This window comes from Trichomycterus rosablanca, chromosome 12 (assembly GCF_030014385.1).
Source record: "Trichomycterus rosablanca isolate fTriRos1 chromosome 12, fTriRos1.hap1, whole genome shotgun sequence".
NCBI lineage: Eukaryota > Metazoa > Chordata > Actinopteri > Siluriformes > Trichomycteridae > Trichomycterus > Trichomycterus rosablanca.
Genome location: NC_085999.1, coordinates 28,435,334 through 28,455,593, shown reverse-complemented (window position 1 = coordinate 28,455,593; position 20,260 = coordinate 28,435,334). Strand labels below are relative to the sequence as shown.

The window sequence follows — 20,260 nt, the reverse complement described above, 5'->3', positions numbered from 1 at the left end:
ACTTTAGCCCTACATATAAACCGGTGACTACTGATAAACCTTGCTAATTTTCTGACCTTGATAGCTTTCTGGATGTTGACGCAGGAGTCCCGGATGGTCTGTAGTAATTTGTTAAAGCGACCCATCTCCTGCACCAGTACCGTGTTCATGCTCTGCTTATAGCTGGTGGGGAACCTGCGCATGGCCGCCTCCGTGTCAAAGTCTTGAGGCAGTTTGTTTAAAATATCTGCTGCCACCTCGAACACCATGTCGTCTGAAGATTTAGCATCGCCGCCTGATGTCCGGGACTGGTAGGAAAACAAAAATGGGAGTGGGGGTGTCAGACACAAGAAAATCTAACACACATTTGGGCGAGTTCCTTATTGCTCAGGACTCTTAGTAGTTTAGCAAACTCTCAAGATTAGAAACCAACCCTAATTAGAAAAAAACTTTTTGGGGTTTGTGCCGATGTTTGCAGGTTTTACTTATGTCTTTACTGTAATTACAGTCAAAAATCTGTAAAATTCTGCATATACTGCAATAAGTGGTAAATAAATAAATAAATGGTTTTCCTCCTGTATATCTTGCTGATCTCCTGAAGCCATATATAAAACATTGGGGCCGCTCAGGTGGCGCAGCGGTAAAGTACGCTAGCTCACCAGAGTTGGGGTTTCGAATACATCGTATCGAATCTCAGCTCTGCCTCTCCGACTAGGCTGGGCGGCAGTATGAACAACGATTGGCTGTCGTTCAGGGTTAGGGGTAAAAAAGTCGAATCATAGGTCCTCATAACTGGTGCGACTGCGGACCCTGCTGGCTGACTGATGGCGCCTGCAATGGGCTGAGGAATAATGCTGATGGGGGTGTGGCCCTCCGTGCACAGTGCCTGTCAGGTATAGGAACTCGACTTGTGCGGGTGAAAAATGCAGTCTGTACTGACTGTGCGTACCGCAGGGGGCGCATGTCAGTTGGGAGGCGTCCTCAGGCAGCGGTGAAGGGTCGAGTCAGTATAGAGGACGCATTCAGGGTAATTGGACACGACGACTGGGGGATAAAAACTGGGGGAAAAAAGAGGGGAAAAAATATAAATAAATAAATAAATAAATAAAAAAAACATTGGGACAGCATGCCTGATGTGCCAAGACATGTAAACAAGTCCTATGACACATTCACATAGTCACCAGTTTTAAAATGACCTGCAATCTCAGCCATAGCAGCTCTTCTGTTGGGTCATTCCAGACGCCCAACTACCTGTCAGCACTGTTTGGTTTGTCCCACCTCGAACCACTGTTGATTGGTATTTTTCATGTTCGCTTGTGAGCACCCCTTGCTGTTTTGGAAAAACTTCAACCCAGTCAAGTGGTCATAACAATTTGTCTCTTATCAAAGTCACTTAGGTCTTTATGCTGATCATATTTGCTGCGTACAACACTATAACTACATGGAACTACCATAAGTTCAACATTTAATATCCCTAAGCATCTCATGTACAGTTGTTAGGTAATAGACATTGTCATGCACATGTTTTAGCTATACTGTGTATCACATAAATAATCATTATTAATTTTGAAAAGCTAGTTAAACTACTAAATAATTCATCATTACTGTTATAAGTATGCTTAAAATGATCTAGCAATAATTGCAGTGTGCAGTTATGCTACCAAATGACCTGAACTATGTACTGCCCAGTATACCAACTACTACACAGTGTGCAAAAAGCTGTAATTTGTAATTAACATTATATGAACTTGTATAAATACAGCATTAAATTGGATCTGACAATTTGTCAAATCCGATCCCATATCCAGCAATAGCTTCTGGCCAGTATTGACCCTGATACTTATACTCATTATCAGATCAGTGCTTAGGTTGTATTTTTACACAAATTGATTTTTATATCTATGTTACAAATGCTGATAAAACAAAGCATAATAAACATTATATGGCCCAAGAGTATGTTTATCTGATCATGAGCTTGTTGGACATCCTATTCCGAAACCACAGGCAATAATAACACAGGCACACACACCCTTTGCGGATATAAGAACCTCTACTCTTTTGGGAAGGCTTTCTATAAGATTTCAGAGTGTGTCTGTGGGAAGTTTAGCCAATTCAGTAAAACAATGTGATATGTGAAGTCAGCTTTCCAATTCATTCCAAAAGAAGTCAATAGGGTTGGAATCAGGCCTATGTGCAGACCGGTAGAGTTCCCCCATATCAAACTAGTCAAATAACAAAGACAAAAATGGGTACAGTCATGTTAGAAAAGGAGTCTCCTGCAAAATGTTGCCACAAGCTGGTGCTCAGGTGGCGCAGCGGTAAAACACGCTAGCACACCAGAGCTGACATCTCAAACTCGTCGGTCCGAATCTCAGCTCTGCTACCCGGCAGGCTGAGCGCCTACATAAACAACGATTGGCTTATTGTTTATAACTGATCCAACCACGACCTCTGCTGGCTGATTGATGGCGCCTGCACAGAGGCGAACGATAATGTGAACAGGGTGTGACTCTTCGTACTCGCCTCGTGCAGATAAAAAGATGCAGTCGGCTACTGCACACGTGTCAGATGGGGTGTGTTAGTCACGGCTCTCCTCAATCAGAGTGGAGGTCAACAACATTAGAGAGGAAGTTTAATGCAATCAGGATTTGGATACAACTAGATTGGGAGGAAAATTGGGGGGAAAATGCCAAGCATTCATTTATTTATATAGCATTAATTATAGAGCATTAATAATGTATTACTTAGGTGGTGGATCATTCTCAGCACTGCAGTGACACTGACATGGTGGTGGTGTGTTAGTGTGTGTTGTGCTGGTATGAGTGGATCAGACACAGCAGCGCTGCTGGAGTTTTTAAATACAGTGTCCACTCACTGTCCACTCTATTAGACACTCCTACCTAGTTGGTCCACCTTGTAAATGTTAAGTCAGAGTCTTCTAGACTTTCATCAGTGCTGGATATTTTTATTGGTTGGTGGACTATTCTCAGTCCAGCAGTGACATTGAGGTGTTTAAAAACTCCATCAGCACTGCTGTGTCTTATCCACTCATACCAGCACAACACACACTAACACACCACCACCATGTCAGTGTCACTGAGAATGATCCACCACCCAAATAATACCTGCTCTGTGGTGGTCCTGGGAGAGTCCTGACCATTGAAGAACAGCATGAAAGGGGGCTAACAAAGCATGCAGAGAAACAGATGGACTACAGTCAGTAATTGTAGAACTACAAAGTGCTTCTATATGGTAAGTGGAGCTGATAAAATAAACAGTGAGTGTAGAAACAAGGAGGTGGTTTTAATGTTATGGTTGATCGGTGTACTTCTGGCCATACAGTGTATATTACACATTTGTCATCTTATTGTATATTGTGTGTTTCACACTCAGTTGTGTTACATTGCATTAAAGTGGTGATAAAATGACCCCACCGACACTGATGAGACTTCATTGCCACGCCAACCTGTTCACCCTTGATTTTAGTTTTCAGCCCTCAAACACTTAAGACTTCATTTAACCGTTCCAAATCACACCTGAGTGAGCAGGATGCTGTCGAACAGGAGCTGTGTCTCCACCTGGTCCTTGGTAATGTCGGCGTTGGCGTTCATGCCAAAGATTTCCGGAGAGGGGTATAGCGGGAGCGACTTGGTGTACTCGACGTAGCTATCGTGCTGCAAAAGAAACAGTATCGCTCCTGACGCAATGGCCACACATCCAGAAACACAGACACTAAATAACAATGGCACACTTAAAATGTGCCACCCACGAGATTGCTGACATTTATAATAATGACTATGCAAATCAACACTCATGAATAAAAGATTCAGGCAGAAAATGGCAAATAAAACTGAATGTAGATTATACACGCGCTCTCAAATAAATTAGGCAGCGGCCCACTGGTGGCATCCCACTGCGCATAGTTATTGAACTTGGAGCTCATTATGATTTTTAGAACTTTCTAGAATGAAGAGTGGGCAAGTGAATGGAAAACGATGCGTTCTGCTAGACGTGGGCGAGTTACATTTCTTCGATCGGAGCTAAACATCATCAGACTGCGGTGATGGGTTTCATTAAGACTGAGTGCCTTGACATTCAATTCAAACCCAGATGCGGAATGGAACGATCTGATGCTTGGTTAATGTTTGATATGCATCAATTTGTTCATTTGCATAAAAGCGCTGTATTAAATATTAATTTAAATAAACATAACAAGCTCTTGCATTATGACCATGTTTTTCTTTATGGTGGAGTGTGTAAGCAGTGCGAGCATCTTACATCCCCTTCAGGCGGCGAGTAGTAAAGCCCGCTCGGGTCGAACTTGTACTCGGGGTCCTCAACAATCTTGTTGGTGTAGAAGATAGACAAGATGGTGCTCAGGGTTCTACGATCCCAGTCATCTGTAACCCGTCCTCCGTAGTTACATTCTCCTGTCATGTAGCGCAGCGCATCTAATGGCACTTCCTGCAAAACAGTTGTACATGTTTATTATTATTTCAGTTATTTTGTATTAGCGGTTAAGGTCAATAAAGCAGAAATCGTATGAAGTGTAAAATCTTAAATCTCAAATATATTCAAGCATTAAAAGAAGCGTATTAATCAAGTTTTGAGAACTTGTACATTTCATTGTCATCAACCGCTTTGTCCTAGTCTGGGAAACACTGGATGCGGCGCTGGAAAACCCTTGACAGGGCGGCAATCCATGGCAGGGCTTCACCTATTCCCCCCAACCCCCAAACATTCCCAAACATGTCTTGTAGACGGCCAATCCAGATCACAACAGTAGTGGGCTAGCAAACAGACCTCTGCACCAACTGAGTAGACCCCATTTATAAATTATGGGTGGTACTCATAGACGACAGGTTGTCTCCAGGTATGTATTAAAACGCCATTATAGTACTGGGTAGAACGCTCCTTGAGTTTAGAACAGCTTAAAAAATTGCTGTGGTGGCCGCTCAGGTGGCGCAGTGGTAAAACACGCTAGCATACCAGAGCTGGGATTTCGAATACATTTCGAATACATATCAAATCTCAGGGGCTGAGCGGCCACATGAACAACGATGGCTGTTGTTCACAGGGTCGGTAAGCCGGACCAGGGTTCCTCATAACTGGTGCAATTACGACCTCTGCTGGCTGATTGATGGCGCCTGCGCAGAGTTGGGGGATAATGCTGATCAGGGTGTGGCTCTCCATGCACAGGGCTGATCCGCATATGAACTCGCCTCGTGCAGGTACCGATCGTTAGTACTGATCACGTGTTGGAGGGGACGTGTGTCAGTTGCGAAGATCCTCAGCCAGTGGTGGAGGGTTGTATGGGTGGAGCGTAACGCAATCAGGGTAATTGGATATGACTAGATTAGGGGAGAAAATTGGGGGAAAAATTCGGAGAAAAGGTTGGTGTGATGGAAACATTCCTTTAGGATTGTTGTCCATGATGCATCACATTATTGGTCCAGATTTGTCCATTCAAAAAGTACTTAGAATTCAGATTTGGTGACTAGAAATTATGACTCAGTGTCATGTTTATGGAGACAGTTTGTCATGACCTTAGCTTTCTGATAGGGTAAATGATCATGCTGAAAGTAGCCACTATACAGTAAGTGGCCATTAAAGGATAACCAAATTGTATTACTGGCCCAGCACTAGCCTTATCTGTTGAGACAGGTTTGGTCTGCTGTCCAGAGCAACTGCCGTATTAGGTGAGTTGAGGAGAAATGTGGCTCTAGTGGTTAGAATGAACCAAGGCAGATTGGGTTTTCTTCTGCAGTATCTTCTCCTACCTAGTAAAGGGAGTCTGTCATGTTTTCATTTGTTAAGAGTAAAGACGGCAGTAAATTGAAGGCCTCCTGAGTGCATGTCTATAAATTAATGAGCAGGAGGAATGTAATATACTTGCTTTCTTTACATTATTTTAGCAGTAATTTGTTTTCTATGACTTTCCCAGGCTTGCAAAACACAATTTCCAGAATTAATTTCTATTTCCCAGGACTGTAGGAACCCCATTTTTACTTCAGCTTAACAGATTAATATGCAACTGAATGCCAAATATAATTGTGCATTGTTTTTATATAATTAAATAAAAGTAAATAGCGGTAAAACTCGCTAGCACACCAGAGCTGACACCTCGAACTCGGCGGTTCGAATCTCAGCTCTGCCACCCGGCAGGCTGGGCACCTACGCAAACAACGACTGGCTGTTGTTTAAGGAGGGTGCCGGAGGAGATTTCTCATAACTGATGCAATTACGACTTCTGCTGGCTGATTGATGGCGCCTGCACAGAGACGAGGGAAAATGTGATCAGGGTTTGGCTCTCTGTACACAAAGCTGACTCACATATGAACTCGACTCGTGCAGGTGAAAAGATGCAGTCGGCTACTGCACACGTGTCGGAGGGGGTGTGTGTTGTCACGGCTCTTCTCGGTCAGAGTGGAGGTCAACATCAGTAGAGAGAATGCATAATGCAATTGGGTAATTGGATACGACTAGATTAGGAGGAAAATTGGCTGAAAAAAAACTGAAAGCACATTTTCAGTGCCTCTCTGTACTGATTTATTTGATTAAAACAAAAAAACACCTACCCTGGTGTCCCACTGTTCCATACCAAAGGGCCTTTTCATTACATGCAGGTGGTTGGTGTCAGCTTGGCAAGTTCAGAATGCGGAAGGGATCAGATAAAAAAAAAACGCAGAGCCGGCGATGTTGGGATCATGACATTTTTGCTGAAATTTCTCTTGCTAATGTCATAAGGAAAATGTCAGGGCTTTTTCATGGAATTGGGGGTTCTTGATCAGTTTATGCAGAGTGCTTGTTTTGAAAGGAATAGTCAGAGTAGCACGGAGGGCGGCTCTGAAGCTGCGAAAATGTCATGTCTTTTTTTTTTCTTCACTCTCTTTCCTAGGGGCTTATGAAAGGACTGGAGAGGCGCGTGAAAATGAAGTCCGAGACATGGAGTGATTGTGTTAAGAGCGCATGTAATTGAGTGCGAGCGGGTGAGAATTGGTTGAAGTCTGTGTGACGGGAAGTGTGTGTGTGGGTGTATTTGTGTGAGCGTCCTTACTTCGTACTGATCCAGGAACATGTTCAGCTGTTGGACGGAGATGCGCAGGTCAGTTTCATTAAACTCGTAGGGGATGTTCCAGCCCAGGGGGCCAAACTTCCTCCGCTCTTGGGTGAGGGCATGGAAGAAACACAGGCCGTACAGAAGCTTCTTGAATACGGCCTGAAATGCACACATTTACAAGTCAAACACAGATGACAAACTACATTAGGCATGACATTACGACCACCTCCTTGTTTCTACACTCACTGTCCATTTTATCAGCTCCACTTACCATATAGAAGCACTTTGTAGTTCTACAATTACTGACTGTAGTCCATCTGTTTCTCTGCATGCTTTGTTAGCCCCCTTGCATGCTGTTCTTCAATGGTCAAGACTCTCCCAGCACCACTACAGAGCAGATATTATTTGGGTGGTGGATCATTCTCAGCACTGCAGTGACACTGACATGGTGGTGGTGTGTTAGTGTGTGTTGTGCTGGTATGAGTGGATAAGACACAGCAGCGCTGATGGAGTTTTTAAACACCTCACTGTCAGTGCTGGACTGAAAATAGTCCACCAACCAAAAACATCCAGCCAACAGTGCTCTGTGGGAAGCGTCCTGTGACCACTGATGAAGGACTAGAAGATGACCAACTCAAACAGCAGCAATAGATGAGCGATCGTCTCTGACTTTACATCTACAAGGTGGACCAACTAGGTAGGAGTGTCTAATAGAGTGGACAGTGAGTGGACACGGTATTTAAAAACTCCAGCAGTGCTGCTGTGTCTGATCCACTCATACCAGCACAACACACACTAACACACCACCACCATGTCATTGTCACTGCAGTGCTGAGAATCATCCACCACCTAAATAATACCTGCTCTGTGGTGGTCCTGACCATTAAAGAACAGAGTAAAAGCAGGCTAAAAAAGTATGTAGAGAAACAGATGGACTACAGTCAGTAATTGTAGAACTACAAAGTGCTTCTATATAATAAGTGGAGCTGATAAACTGGACAGTGAGTGTAGAAACAAGGAGGCGGTTTTAATGTTATGGCTGATCTGTGTATATGCACTCACCCACATCTAGGGGCAATTAAAGCAGCCAGAACATCTGCTGCATGTTTCGGGAGATAAAAGGAAACCAGGGTACCTGAATCTTCTTAATTAGTTCTTGCTGGCCAAGGGTCTGTAGACCTTCTCCAAATAAATTAGTTCAGGTATTTTAGCCACACCTACAGCTAACAGTATGAAAGCCATTATACGAGGGTTCTTCAAAAAGAATTGTATAATTATCTTTATTAAGATATTTTTAATGCCATCAGCAAATGATGTTTTAGGTTGAGCGTAGCCACTGATGCACTGCTGCTTTCACATCATCATCACATGAAAAACTTCTTTCCCTTAAAGCTTCCTTGAGTGGTCCAAAAAGGTGGAAATCAGCTGATGCTAAATCCGGACTATAAGCGTCTCTCAGACACGACCAATTACTACTCGTCCCGCCCTCACCAGTTCCAACAAAAATAAGAAAAAGTGTGGTAACTTTTTGAAGATCTCTCGTATAATAATTATATACATCCAATATTGTGGCAACAGTATGGTAAAGGTCTTTTTCTGGTTCAGTAAGACTGTGCCCCTGTGCATGAGGCAAGGTCCATTAAGACATGGTTTGGTGTAGAAGAATACAACTGGTCTCAAAAAAGCCCTGACTTCAATCGATTGAACACTTTTGGGATGAATTGGAACATCAGTTGTGACTCAGACCATCTAGTCCATTATATTTCCAAACATTCTTTTAAATGAATGGGCAGAGATTTCCTCATACGTTTCATATTAATGCCCAGGATTTTCAAATAGGGTGTCTACATACTTTTGGTACCATCTAAGCAGCAGCGCCATTGAAATAGATAATATTGATTATGTTGGCTGTCATGATCAATACCTAACAACGTACTCAATATTCAAGACCTTTCAGCAAAGGTCTTAGCCAGCAAGAACCAGTTTCTCACTCACAGGCTTAGAACTGCTGTTGAAGAACTCCGGATCGGAGATGGGGTCCATGCAGAGGGAGCCGACGATGTTGGCGCGCAGCCCCTTGGGGGCTTCATTGGTCATCTTGACACCGTTCTGCAAAACAGCCACGGGGAAATTGGGTGAGGGGTAGCTGGTTAGCCACAGACGAAAGTCTGGATGCGTGGTGTCTGGGTTGAGCTCCTGGAGGAAATAAAAAAAACATGCTTTAGTGTTTTATTGATTGCGTTGTTTGTCGACATTGCTGAGACATCTCTTAGTATTTGCCTTCTTCTGATTTCCAGCACTAGTTACACTGTTAAGTACCGTCTAAAATCAATCTACCAAATTACACACACACTTTTACAGCATACACAAAATGCGCATTGAACCAGTGTAGCATCATGCTGTTGGTTCATTCTCAGACGAGGGATTCCCGTCTGCCGCTGCTTATAGCCACCTGGCCAAAGTACCGGCTGAATGGAGGGGAGAATCATGCAGACATAAGCTTGACTGTCTATGAAAGGTAAAGCTCTGTTTAAGTGTAAGGCTACACTGCTGACCCATGTATAAGAGGCTGGCTCACGCTGTGCGCAAGTCAGAAGGGGCAAGTAACGATATTCAGCCCTCCTTTGGCTGTACCTGGGTGGTGCAAGTGGCAGGGGATCGCAAAAGCAACAGGGAATTGAAACAACTAGATTGGAAGATGAAGGAGAAAAAGTATTTTAACTCATCGGAAAGAGAAACAATGGACATTCAGAGTCGCACGTAAGTCGCACACACGGCCACTTCAGACTCGGACTCGTTTCAAATGACTCTGACTTAACTCGCAAAAAAATTCCCCTAGCGCCAGCATGTGTTAACATTAGTTACGTGTGACAATTTTATATATTTATATTTATATAAGAAGCCAGCTTCTAGCGTAGTGATGAAGCGTCGCTCCCTACTCCCTACACAGTTTGAACAATTTCGGTACCTATGGATTGAAATCTCACTTAAAATGATGGAATACCCTATGTAGTGCACTTTACAGGAACAACTGGGGTGAATGGAACGTCTCTACAGAATTGGCGCTAATGGTTGAAAGACCGCTTTCTGAACCAATCAGACCTTCTGATTGTAATTTTTAGTAAGAAATGCTGTCATTTGCATTTATTCAGTTTGCGTCACACAGATGATGTGTCAATTAAATGCTTGATTGGCTTTCTAACAAGTTTCTAACAAGAAAAGTTTGGAGATTTTTAATTATAAGCACACATTTACAAAATAACGGATTCTATTCCTAATGGGACACACGGTTTTAAATGTAATAGCATCTGGAAGAACATAAGCTAAGGTAAGCAGTGGTTATGATTTTTTTTGCTGTGTTTTGGAGTTTGGTCGCTGTGCCTTTATTTATCACATGCTTTTGTTTTGCAATGAAAAGAAAACATATCAGTTTAAGCTTTTAACTGGTACCTTCTTGTTACAGAAATGACATTCATTTGCACAATGACTAGGAAAGTAAAGGCACAAAGTAAAACTGCAAAATACAGTCGCTAATCTGTTGTTTTTTTATCTGAACTTACATATTATTTGTTTATTTCTATGCTACATTTCCAATATATGTTTTGTGTATATTATATTGACTCGTGACTTGACTCAGACTCTAGTCTAAAGACTTGTGACTTGACTCGGACTCTAGCCTAAAGACTCGTGACTTGACTCGGACTCTAGCATAAAGACTTGTTACTTGACTCGGACTGTAAAGACTCGTGACTTGACTCGTATTTTGAGACTTGTGAACATCTCTGTGGACATTACAGGATTGTAGTGAAGAAAATAATCCAATTAAATACAAATATTTCCATTTCCATTTTAGGCAGGAGTATCATAGACAGGGCACCAATCTTTAAGCCCAACCCCCTCCCACCCAGACATAGACAATCAAGCCAAGCAGCCCCGCTGGCTTGGCATTTGAATCTGGATCTAGGCAGTGGTGGGCTAGCGTAATAGAGTGCTGCACCCCCAGCACCCCCTGTGTGTTTCTTTCCTCATAGAACCATGAATCTAAAAAAAACGATCAGCAAAACGTGGCAGTGATGTTGTTACGGTAATCTGATGAAGTGTCAATTATAAAGTATTCAATTATTAATCCCATAATTAATACTAACACTTGCATGCAAATGTAGCTGGGATGAATTGAATCACCGTTCTGGCTTCTAGTAAGAAAACACTCATGACAGTACCTCACAGACTCTCTCCAGGGTTGTCATCCAGGACGTGGCCAGGTGACAGTTCTGGAGTACCACCCATGTGCCTTCCTTCACACCAGTCTCGATCATCTTCATGGCGATGGGGCCCTGACCTTGACCCAGTGAAAGTGAGGATAGCTTGTTTCCTGTGAAGCCCTGGAAAAGCCACAAAGGTTAAAAGGTTATAAGCCTAATATTATGGGCCAGTTCAGATTTTCCAGGACTTGCAGACACAATAAAGGCAACAATGTCTGTTTAGCCCTTCAATACAGAACGAATGTCAGAAGGTCCATAGTCCAATAGTCTTGCAGAGTCATTCAATTTACCTAATGAGACTTTGCCTTAAGTGTATGGGAATAATAATTTTTAGGGGCAGGACCCAACTCATTCTGTACACACAGAGTTCATGTGCTTGACTGGCCTGCCTGCAGTCCAGATCTGTCTCATGAGGGTAAAATTAGACAACAGCAACCATGGACTGTTGAGGAACTGACGTCTCATATCAAGCAAGAATGGAGAAAGAAATTGACTTGGAAAACTGCAATAATTAATGTCATCAATTCCAAAAAGCCTAACACAACATAATTCATAGGAACGATGATGTAACACAGTGCCAAACTGGAAATATATCTTTGTCCCAACTTTTTTGCCATGTGTCTAAATGCGTTTATATATTTTTTACATTTACATTTGCATTTAGCAGACGCTTTTATCCAAAGCGACTTACAGTATATAGTCCAAGCAATTGAGGGTTAAGGGCCTTGCTCAAGGGTCCAACAGTGGCAACCTGGCAATGTTGGGGTTTGAACCAGCAACCTTCTGCTTGCTAGTCCAATACCTTAACCGCTAGGCTACAACTGCCCTAATATATATATTTATGAACTTCATTTTAAGTTGATCAGTAAAACCACTGGAAATTTTTTCTTTCTACTTTTTTTTTTAAGGACAGTGGTAGCCTAGTGGGTAGAGCTTTGGGCTATCAACCGGAAGATTGGCGGTTTCAATCCAGGTTCTGCTATGCAGCCACTGTTGGGTCCTTGAGCAAAGCCCCTAACCCGGTCTGCTCCAGGGGCGCCCTGCGGCTTTGACCCCAGCTTCCAAACAAGCAGGGATATGCGAAGAAAGTATTTCATTGTACTGTACACCTGTATATGTATATATGACAAATAAAGTATATCTTCTTCTTCTTCTTATCAGTTAAAGATTTTATTGCATTTTACAAAATGTCCAAACTTTTTTTGGAATTTTGTCCCTTATATATTTTGTCCTAGATTTTGTTCTTTATATACTGTCATATTGTATATATTTGGTCCCAGTTTGCAGTGGTTTATATAGATGTTGAATTGCAGAATGCAGTATAAATGACATTTTGAAGCATTCAACCTGTTCGTCTCCAAACTTGAGCAGCGCTGCCATGGGGTCGGACCCTGGTGAGAGGATGAAAATGAGGGGAGCGCAGCAGTTGCTGTCCCCAAATGCCTTTCCCAGGTTAAATGGGGGCACCTCAATAAACTGATGCCCCAAGCTGCTTGATACAAACTCCTGCACCATGGGAATGATCTGAAAAAAAGAATATATGGAGGGAGGGGGTGAGAAGATGTAGTTTAAAGTTCTCTGACTTCTTGGTATGGTTTATATACTGTAGGCTATGCAAGATATGATAAATAAAATACTGTTCTGATCTGTATTATAATGCATCATTTTGAGACTCTTTTGGGTTGAGATGCATCCCAACCTTAAAAGAAGTTACTTTAGGGTTAGCATGTTTCAGTTAACAGACAAAAACTGTGCTGGCTAGGATACATGATTTGCTTCACCTTGTCTGGCCTCAGGCAGCGGACAACCGACATCCTCTGAAATTGTCCCAGTTTCTCCTGCCACTCTTCAGGGAAAGGTGTATGATGAGGTTCCTATATAACACACACACACACACACACACACACACACACACACACACACACAAATTTACTGTTAAACCACAAAGTCCAGTTCTACAGGTATTTCTTTGGACAACCAGATAAAACGAATCTGATTTTACATCTACAAGGTGGACCAACTAGGTAGGAGTGTCTAATAAAGTGGACAGTGAGTGGACACGGTATTTAAAAACTCCGGCAGTGCTGCTGTGTCTGATCCACTCATACAGTACCAGCACAACACACACTAACACACCACCACCATGTCGGTGTCACTGCAGTGCTGAGAATGATCCACCACCTAAATAATATCTGCTCTGTGGTGGTCCTGTGGGGGTCCTGACCATTGAAGAACAGGATGAAAGCAGGTATGTAGAGAAACAGATGGACTACAGTCAGTAATTGCAGAACTACAAAGTGCTCCTATATGGTAAGTGAAGCTGATAAAATGGACAGTGAGTGTAGAAACAAGGAGGTGGTTTTAATGTTATGGCTGATCAGTGTACACTAATCCACACATCCTAAAATTTTGCACAATACCCCATCACTCTCCTGGTCAGGCTTTGTTCTATCAAACCAGACTCTGCAAAAGGTCACAGGAATGCTAGTCCAAGAAATAGCATTTCCAAATTGTTGCCACAAACAATGAGTGAGGCTGAGACACCCAAAGTAAATTATAAGGAAAGGTGTCCAGATAACTTACCAAACAGTGTACATTGCAAAATGACAGATTATATGCTGTGTTGATGTAACAGAATTGTGATGTTCTATTTGACTTGTGTTGATTAGGTTTCTTATACATTGGGAAGAAGTGGTGGTGATAAATAGTGAATATTGATTTTTATTTTGGGTGGAGCAGTGGCGCAGTGGTTAGTGCTGTCAGGTCAATTGGAGCTACTAAAAAACCCTAAGTGTGTGTGTGTGTGTGTGTGTGTGTGTGTGTGTGTGTCTGCCCTGTGATGAACTGGCAACCTGTCCGTGGTGTGTCCTATCATTCGCCCAACAAATCAGACCCACCCGAACCAGACCATGATACAGCTGTGGTAAAACATGATTTTTATTTTAGTCTCATTTGTTATTTATTTATTGATTATTATTATTATTATATTTGTGACTCTAAGTAACTTAATAATTCTGTTGTTCCTGGTCGAAGGGCATGAGCAAAGCTTTCTCTTTCTCTGCATCAGTATTTATTGATTTGAAGCTTAGGGTTGTGCCATATTGGGGCACGGTTTAAATGTGAGTAGGTGCTGTGCAACGTTTATTATTTTTTGTTTTTTTATTAGCAGAAATTGATAATTTTGTTTATTTATTTATTTTTTTTACAGAAAAATCCCAACCTGGATTGGTATGAATTTCACCTGAAACATAATTTTTGGAATCAGATGCTACGAACATAATTCTTAAGGTATTCCTCAGAATGAAACGATTCTAAAGGTGGTCCTTCAGTATTACAGACTGTGGACTCGTTTAATGTTTCATTTGTCATAATTGTGAAAGTGATGAGAAATATGGCTAAATGTGACTAATTTTAGGAAAAAACTAAACAAAATTTGACAATTTAGGAGAAGATTCTAACACGTTTAAATCACCTTTTTATGTTATAGATTTATTAAATGACTATCAGTTAGTTTCTTAAGTCTGTGTCTGCTCTGCAGCATAATACACATCCACACTAGCTAATTCGTTTACTCAATCACTTGCTCTCTCTGTGTGAAGCCGTGAACTTTGTTTAACTCTGTACATTAGGATAGCTCACTGGATTTAATTCAGCTGTATTTAATTTAGCCGCTCATGCAAACACACACACACAGAGACGAACACACACACACACACACACACACACACACAAAGAAGCAGCAGTGCATTATTAAAAACTGTTGAGTAGACAAAACCAAAATACTCTGCCATGTTTGACTGCTTTATCTATTTTTCATAATTATTAAAAAAAAACCTTGGGTGCTGGGATAGCACAGCAGTCTGGCACACTAGCACACCTCTGTGTAGTAATACTGATCTGGCCACACATACAACAGACACAGTCGGTTGTGTCTGATGGAGCGACTGTCAGAGGAGGTTTCTCCTTGCTGCTGGGTGCTGGCAGGAGTGGATGTGTTTCTCCATACACAATATGGCTGTGTGTGGGAACCCATTACTGGCAGGTGACAAGATGCAGTGGGTGACTGCGTGTGATGCAGGGGGCACGTATATGGTCTGTGGCTTTCCTTGGCCAGAATGGGATGGTGCATGTGGCATTGGATTACAATAGGGGCAATTGGGAATGACCAGACTTGGTAAAAAAAAGAGGTAAAATACTATAAAAATAATAATACCATTTTTAAAATAAGAAAAACACAATACTATCAATTAGAACAAAGAATAGATAGTCCTTATCGTATATACGCCACATAATAAAAAGTATATGGACACTTCTCTTGATTATTGAGTTCAGGTGTTTCAGCCCCACGTATTGCTACCAGATACATAAAATTATTTTGACAACATATATTTCCTTCCATTTATCATTTTGGACACATTAAGTCTGGTGTAGAGGAACTATACAGAGCCCAAACCTCATCAAACACCTTTGGGATCAATTGAAACATCAATTACAATACAGGTCCATTTATCCAGCTTGACAAATGCTCTTTTGACTGTATGGGCACAAATTCCTACAGACACAGATTTTGATGTTTCATATAGTAAAAAGGGGGCTGTCCAACAAGCCCATGATCTGGTGTCCACAAACTACTGGCTATATAGTGTATGGACTAAAGATTTCAATCTAAAAGCTTAAGGTGCAGCAAGTGACCATACGTGGTCTAATTTTGTGCTAAGCTGTGTAATAGTGACAATCCTCTAGAACTGCTGTTTGTGTGTTGTGAGAAGTGTTTTTAATGTCTTGTATTATCAAACATCTGTATTTTGTTTGACTTGCTGATCAGCATGGCAACTGAACGCACCTTGTTGTCATACACTTTCTTCCAGCCATCTCTGAGACGTTCCAGGTCCTTGCGCAGACCCTTGAAGCGCTCCAGCTCGTCCAGACGGCAGATCTCATCCCAGGACTTCTTGGGAAGCCAGGTGCAGGGGTTGGAGTGAGGGTTATCCAGACCCACACCGCCCGTCAGCAGAAAGCGCCACTCATTTTCATCAATCTACAGGAGTTAAGTTATTTTTACCTGATCCACCTCCTTCCAAAAATGTTTATCATTAAATAGCCTAAAGGAGCACATTTTTTCAAGCAATGCACATTTTGTTTATGATTTTTACTGCAACCCAGGCAACACAAACAATGCATCAAAATGTAACACAAAACAAAATATATTTAATTAATGAAAATTGTGGCAATCTGCTCCCACAGTGGTTTACAAGATGTAACGTAAAGCCTCCACATAGGGGCTTACGTGGACAAGTTAATTTCTCGCTTATGTGCCTGTTAAAATTTGTTTATGTATTTGTTTATTTGTTTATTTATGACATGGGCCGCTTTTAGACTGGTATGCAGACCCTGTTTCGCACCCCTGATCTAGACCCTAGGAACATGTAATCATTTTCAGATTTTATTATTTGACGTACCTTATTGTACTAGAAGAAGTTCATTTTTCATTATTTCTTTTTGCTTAGTCCTGTCTGTTTACATCAAGCACTGATTGTGAACATTGCAGATACAGGATAGCTGTAAAAATGCTGCACTTACAAGTTTTTGGAGCCTGAGCAGGTTGACAGTAAGGCAGAAAGAGAAGAGCAGCTTGTCCTTCTCAAACAGTGACCGGCACACGTTGACGTACAGCGAGTAGGTGAAGTGGTCTCTTAGGATCTGTAGCCTGGGTATAAGAACAATGATCAAAAAAAGGGGAAAAAAGTTTAACAAAGGACAATTGCTGAATTGTAAGGGCCATCAGAAATCTTTTATGTCAGTGTTGTAGTGCTTGTTTTGTGACATGATTTAATTTTTATCACCAATAGTTTATATAATATCTACAAACATAATCTGGTATGATTAAAAAATATTTTTAATTTTATATTTAAATGTGTAATGTCTCTGTAGTCACACAACTTGGGGCAAATTGTGATTTTCATAAAAAAAAAATAAAAATCAACAATGTAGATTAAAGGTAAGATTCCCTGGTAAAATACGCTAGCACACCAGAGCTGGGATTTCGAATACATTGTATCGAATCTCAGCTCTGCCATTCGGCTGGGCTGGGCAGCTGGCTGTTGTTCAGGGTGGGATGAGCCGGACCAGGGTTCCTCATAACTGGTGCAATTACGACCTCTGCTGGCTGCGCAGAGTTGGGGAATAATGCTGATCAGGGTGTGGCTCTCCATACACAAGGCTGATCCACATATGAACTCAGGTGAAAATATGCAGTTGGTTGCAAAGGTAGGAATCCCCCTACCCAACAACTTACATACATACAAGCCCGATTTCTGGAAAGGTTGGATTTCCAGACTTGATTTTAACTGACTAGCTTAATTGTCTTTTGTAAATATAAACACATTTAAAATTTGATGTCAGTCTCCTTCGTCTACCCAGTCTCTCACTGAAAGAGACCATCATTCATAGGTAAGGCCCTACCTAATTCACGGCCATGAAAATTGCATCACGGACCGCGAAATGAGCATTCTGCCCAAGCGTCTCTTCTGCTAATCAGGGTCCTTGCACAGCATTTGAAGACCCCACCCACACATAGTCCGGTCGTCCCGCCCTAGCAGACACGGTGGTCAATTAGTGTCTACTGCAGGCACTGCCGATTATGCCCGCTAGATGGCACCCAGCTGACTGGTGGCAACGCCGAGTTTCGAACCGAGGAGTTCAGAATCTCTGCGCTGGTGTGCTAGCGGAATATCCCGCTGCGTCACCTGGGCGCCTGTGAAATTCAAAATGTAGGTATTGTGTTTAGCAATTTAACATTTTCCATTCGCGTAGCATTCAAGTGCCTTACGTTTACTGGTAAATTTGCAATTCAGTTAGCAATCGGTTAGTCAAAATGTCCAAGATGTCAAAATGTAAAGCAGCTAAAAACACGACTCAGGTAACTGAAGATGAAGCTTCGCTGGATGTTCTAGGTTTACATTCAACTATTAAGGTATTGTGTATTGTAGCTTCCATTTATTCTATCATTCAGTTTATGAGTGTAATTTAATGACTGTCATGAAATGTGGCACTTTTCTTTAAAAATCCATGAAATCTGTCATTTTTGAAAAATAAGGTCAGTGAAATTAAGGACATTTTACCGTGAACTTAGTAGGGCTCTATTTATAGGGTACTATTGTAGTAGTGGATCAATTTTAGCACTGCACTGACACTAACATAATAATGACATGGTAGTGAATGTAGTACTGGTATAAGTATTGGGCACCGCTGTGTTGTTGTATTTGAAACACTGTACTGCTATACCAGTACAATAGGAAAATACTGCACCAACCAAAAATACTGTATAAACACATCTATAGTCACTAGCTGAGTACCTACATCTAGGGTATGGTTTCCTAAGTAAGTACATGTAAACAACATTTAAAAACCCAGACATGCTGCTGCACCACTTGACTCGTACCAGAACACACTTCCATGGCAGGGTAGTTGATGATGGGGTAAAAAGGGGTGATAAAGTGTACACAGCAACAAATAGGCTTCACCCAGTAAGTGTACACCCACATAGTCAGTCTGTATGGTAGGTGTAGCTACTTTAATAGTTAATGAATGAGCATACAAGATAGGTGAATCTAACTGTTAAATAACAAAGCAGAATTATAGTTAGTAAAGAAAAGGAAAAGTGATGTTTCCACTGATGTGAGTCACTCAGAAAAAACTAGATATATAATATTATACTTTTTGTTATATTAAGATATTAAGATCCAAACATAAAAGCCTGTCATAGATTGATAACACAGATGTCTGAACTGTTTGTATATCCACTAAATGGCTATTGATTGTGTTTGCTATGTTTAAAAAGAAGGCACAACTACTAACGGTCCAAATGTTCCAAAGATCGATGCTTGCAGTAACGTATCAGAGAGGTTGCCATATTGGTAGATGTAGCTAATTAAATAGCTAATAATGTACATACAAGATAGGTGAGTCTAACAAATAACAAAGCAGAAATATAGTTAGAAAATAACAGAAAGTCTTCGGAAAATTGATGTTTTCACTGCTGTGAGTCACCCAGGACAAACTGGATGTATAATATTTATAATTATAATGACATTAAGATTCTAAGATCCAAACATAAAAGCCTGTCATAGATTGATTCCCAAGATCGATGCTTGCAGCAATGTATCTGAGTTTGCCAAATTGATGGGTGTAGCTAATTAAATAGCTAGTGAATGTACATACAATATAGGTGAATCTAACTGTCTAACAAATAACAAAGCAGAATTATAGAAAGTAAAATAAAGAAAGTTTTTGGAAAAGTGATGTTTCCACCGCTGTGAGTCACCCAAGAAAAACTAGATATATAATTCACAAAGTTGAATCAGTTCATCTGGACACAAGTCACTTCAGACTGAAGAAGTCACTCGGAGTGAGTGGCGAAACATATCTCTACAACAAACTTGTGTCCAGATGAACTGATTCAACTTTGTGGATTTGTGTACCTGGATTATTGAGCATGCGTCAATAGATATATTATATTTATACTATTTGTTATACAACCCCTGGCAAAAATTATGGAATCACCACTCTTGGAAGATGTTCTTTCAATTGTTTAATTTTGTAGAAAAAAAATAAATCACAGACATGCCACAAAACCCTCTGGCATTAAGAAACAATAAAAAAAGAAACAAATATAATAGTTGTGGTCAGTCACAATTGCTTTTTTTTTAGATCAAGTAGAGGAAAAAAATATGGATTCACTCAAATCTGAGGAAAAAATTATGGAATCATTAGAAAACACTGCACCATTATTACTTTGTTGCACCACCTCTGGCTTTTATAATGGTTTAAACTCTCTGAGGCATGGAGTTAACTAATGACAAACAGTATTCTTCATCAATCTGCCTTCAACTGTCTCTTGCTGTTGCCAGATCAGCTTTGCAGGTTGGAACCTTGTCATTGACCATTTTCTTCAATTTCC

The 20,260-nt window shown here is 41.1% G+C and overlaps 1 protein-coding gene across 1 annotated transcript in view; it reads right to left on the bottom strand.

Annotated features, from left to right (window-relative positions):
• dnah7 (dynein, axonemal, heavy chain 7) overlaps positions 1-20,260 on the bottom strand; it is a 190,681-nt gene that overhangs the window by 15,205 nt on the left and 155,216 nt on the right. Inside the window, exons 52-61 of the mRNA XM_063005568.1 lie at positions 16,882-17,008; positions 16,145-16,339; positions 13,083-13,175; positions 12,649-12,825; positions 11,260-11,421; positions 9,035-9,235; positions 7,037-7,198; positions 4,258-4,443; positions 3,516-3,653; positions 57-287 (exon numbers count right to left, since the gene is read on the bottom strand). Of these exons, the coding sequence (XP_062861638.1) occupies positions 57-287; positions 3,516-3,653; positions 4,258-4,443; positions 7,037-7,198; positions 9,035-9,235; positions 11,260-11,421; positions 12,649-12,825; positions 13,083-13,175; positions 16,145-16,339; positions 16,882-17,008 (1,672 nt within the window). The remainder of the gene's footprint in view (positions 1-56; positions 288-3,515; positions 3,654-4,257; positions 4,444-7,036; positions 7,199-9,034; positions 9,236-11,259; positions 11,422-12,648; positions 12,826-13,082; positions 13,176-16,144; positions 16,340-16,881; positions 17,009-20,260) is intronic.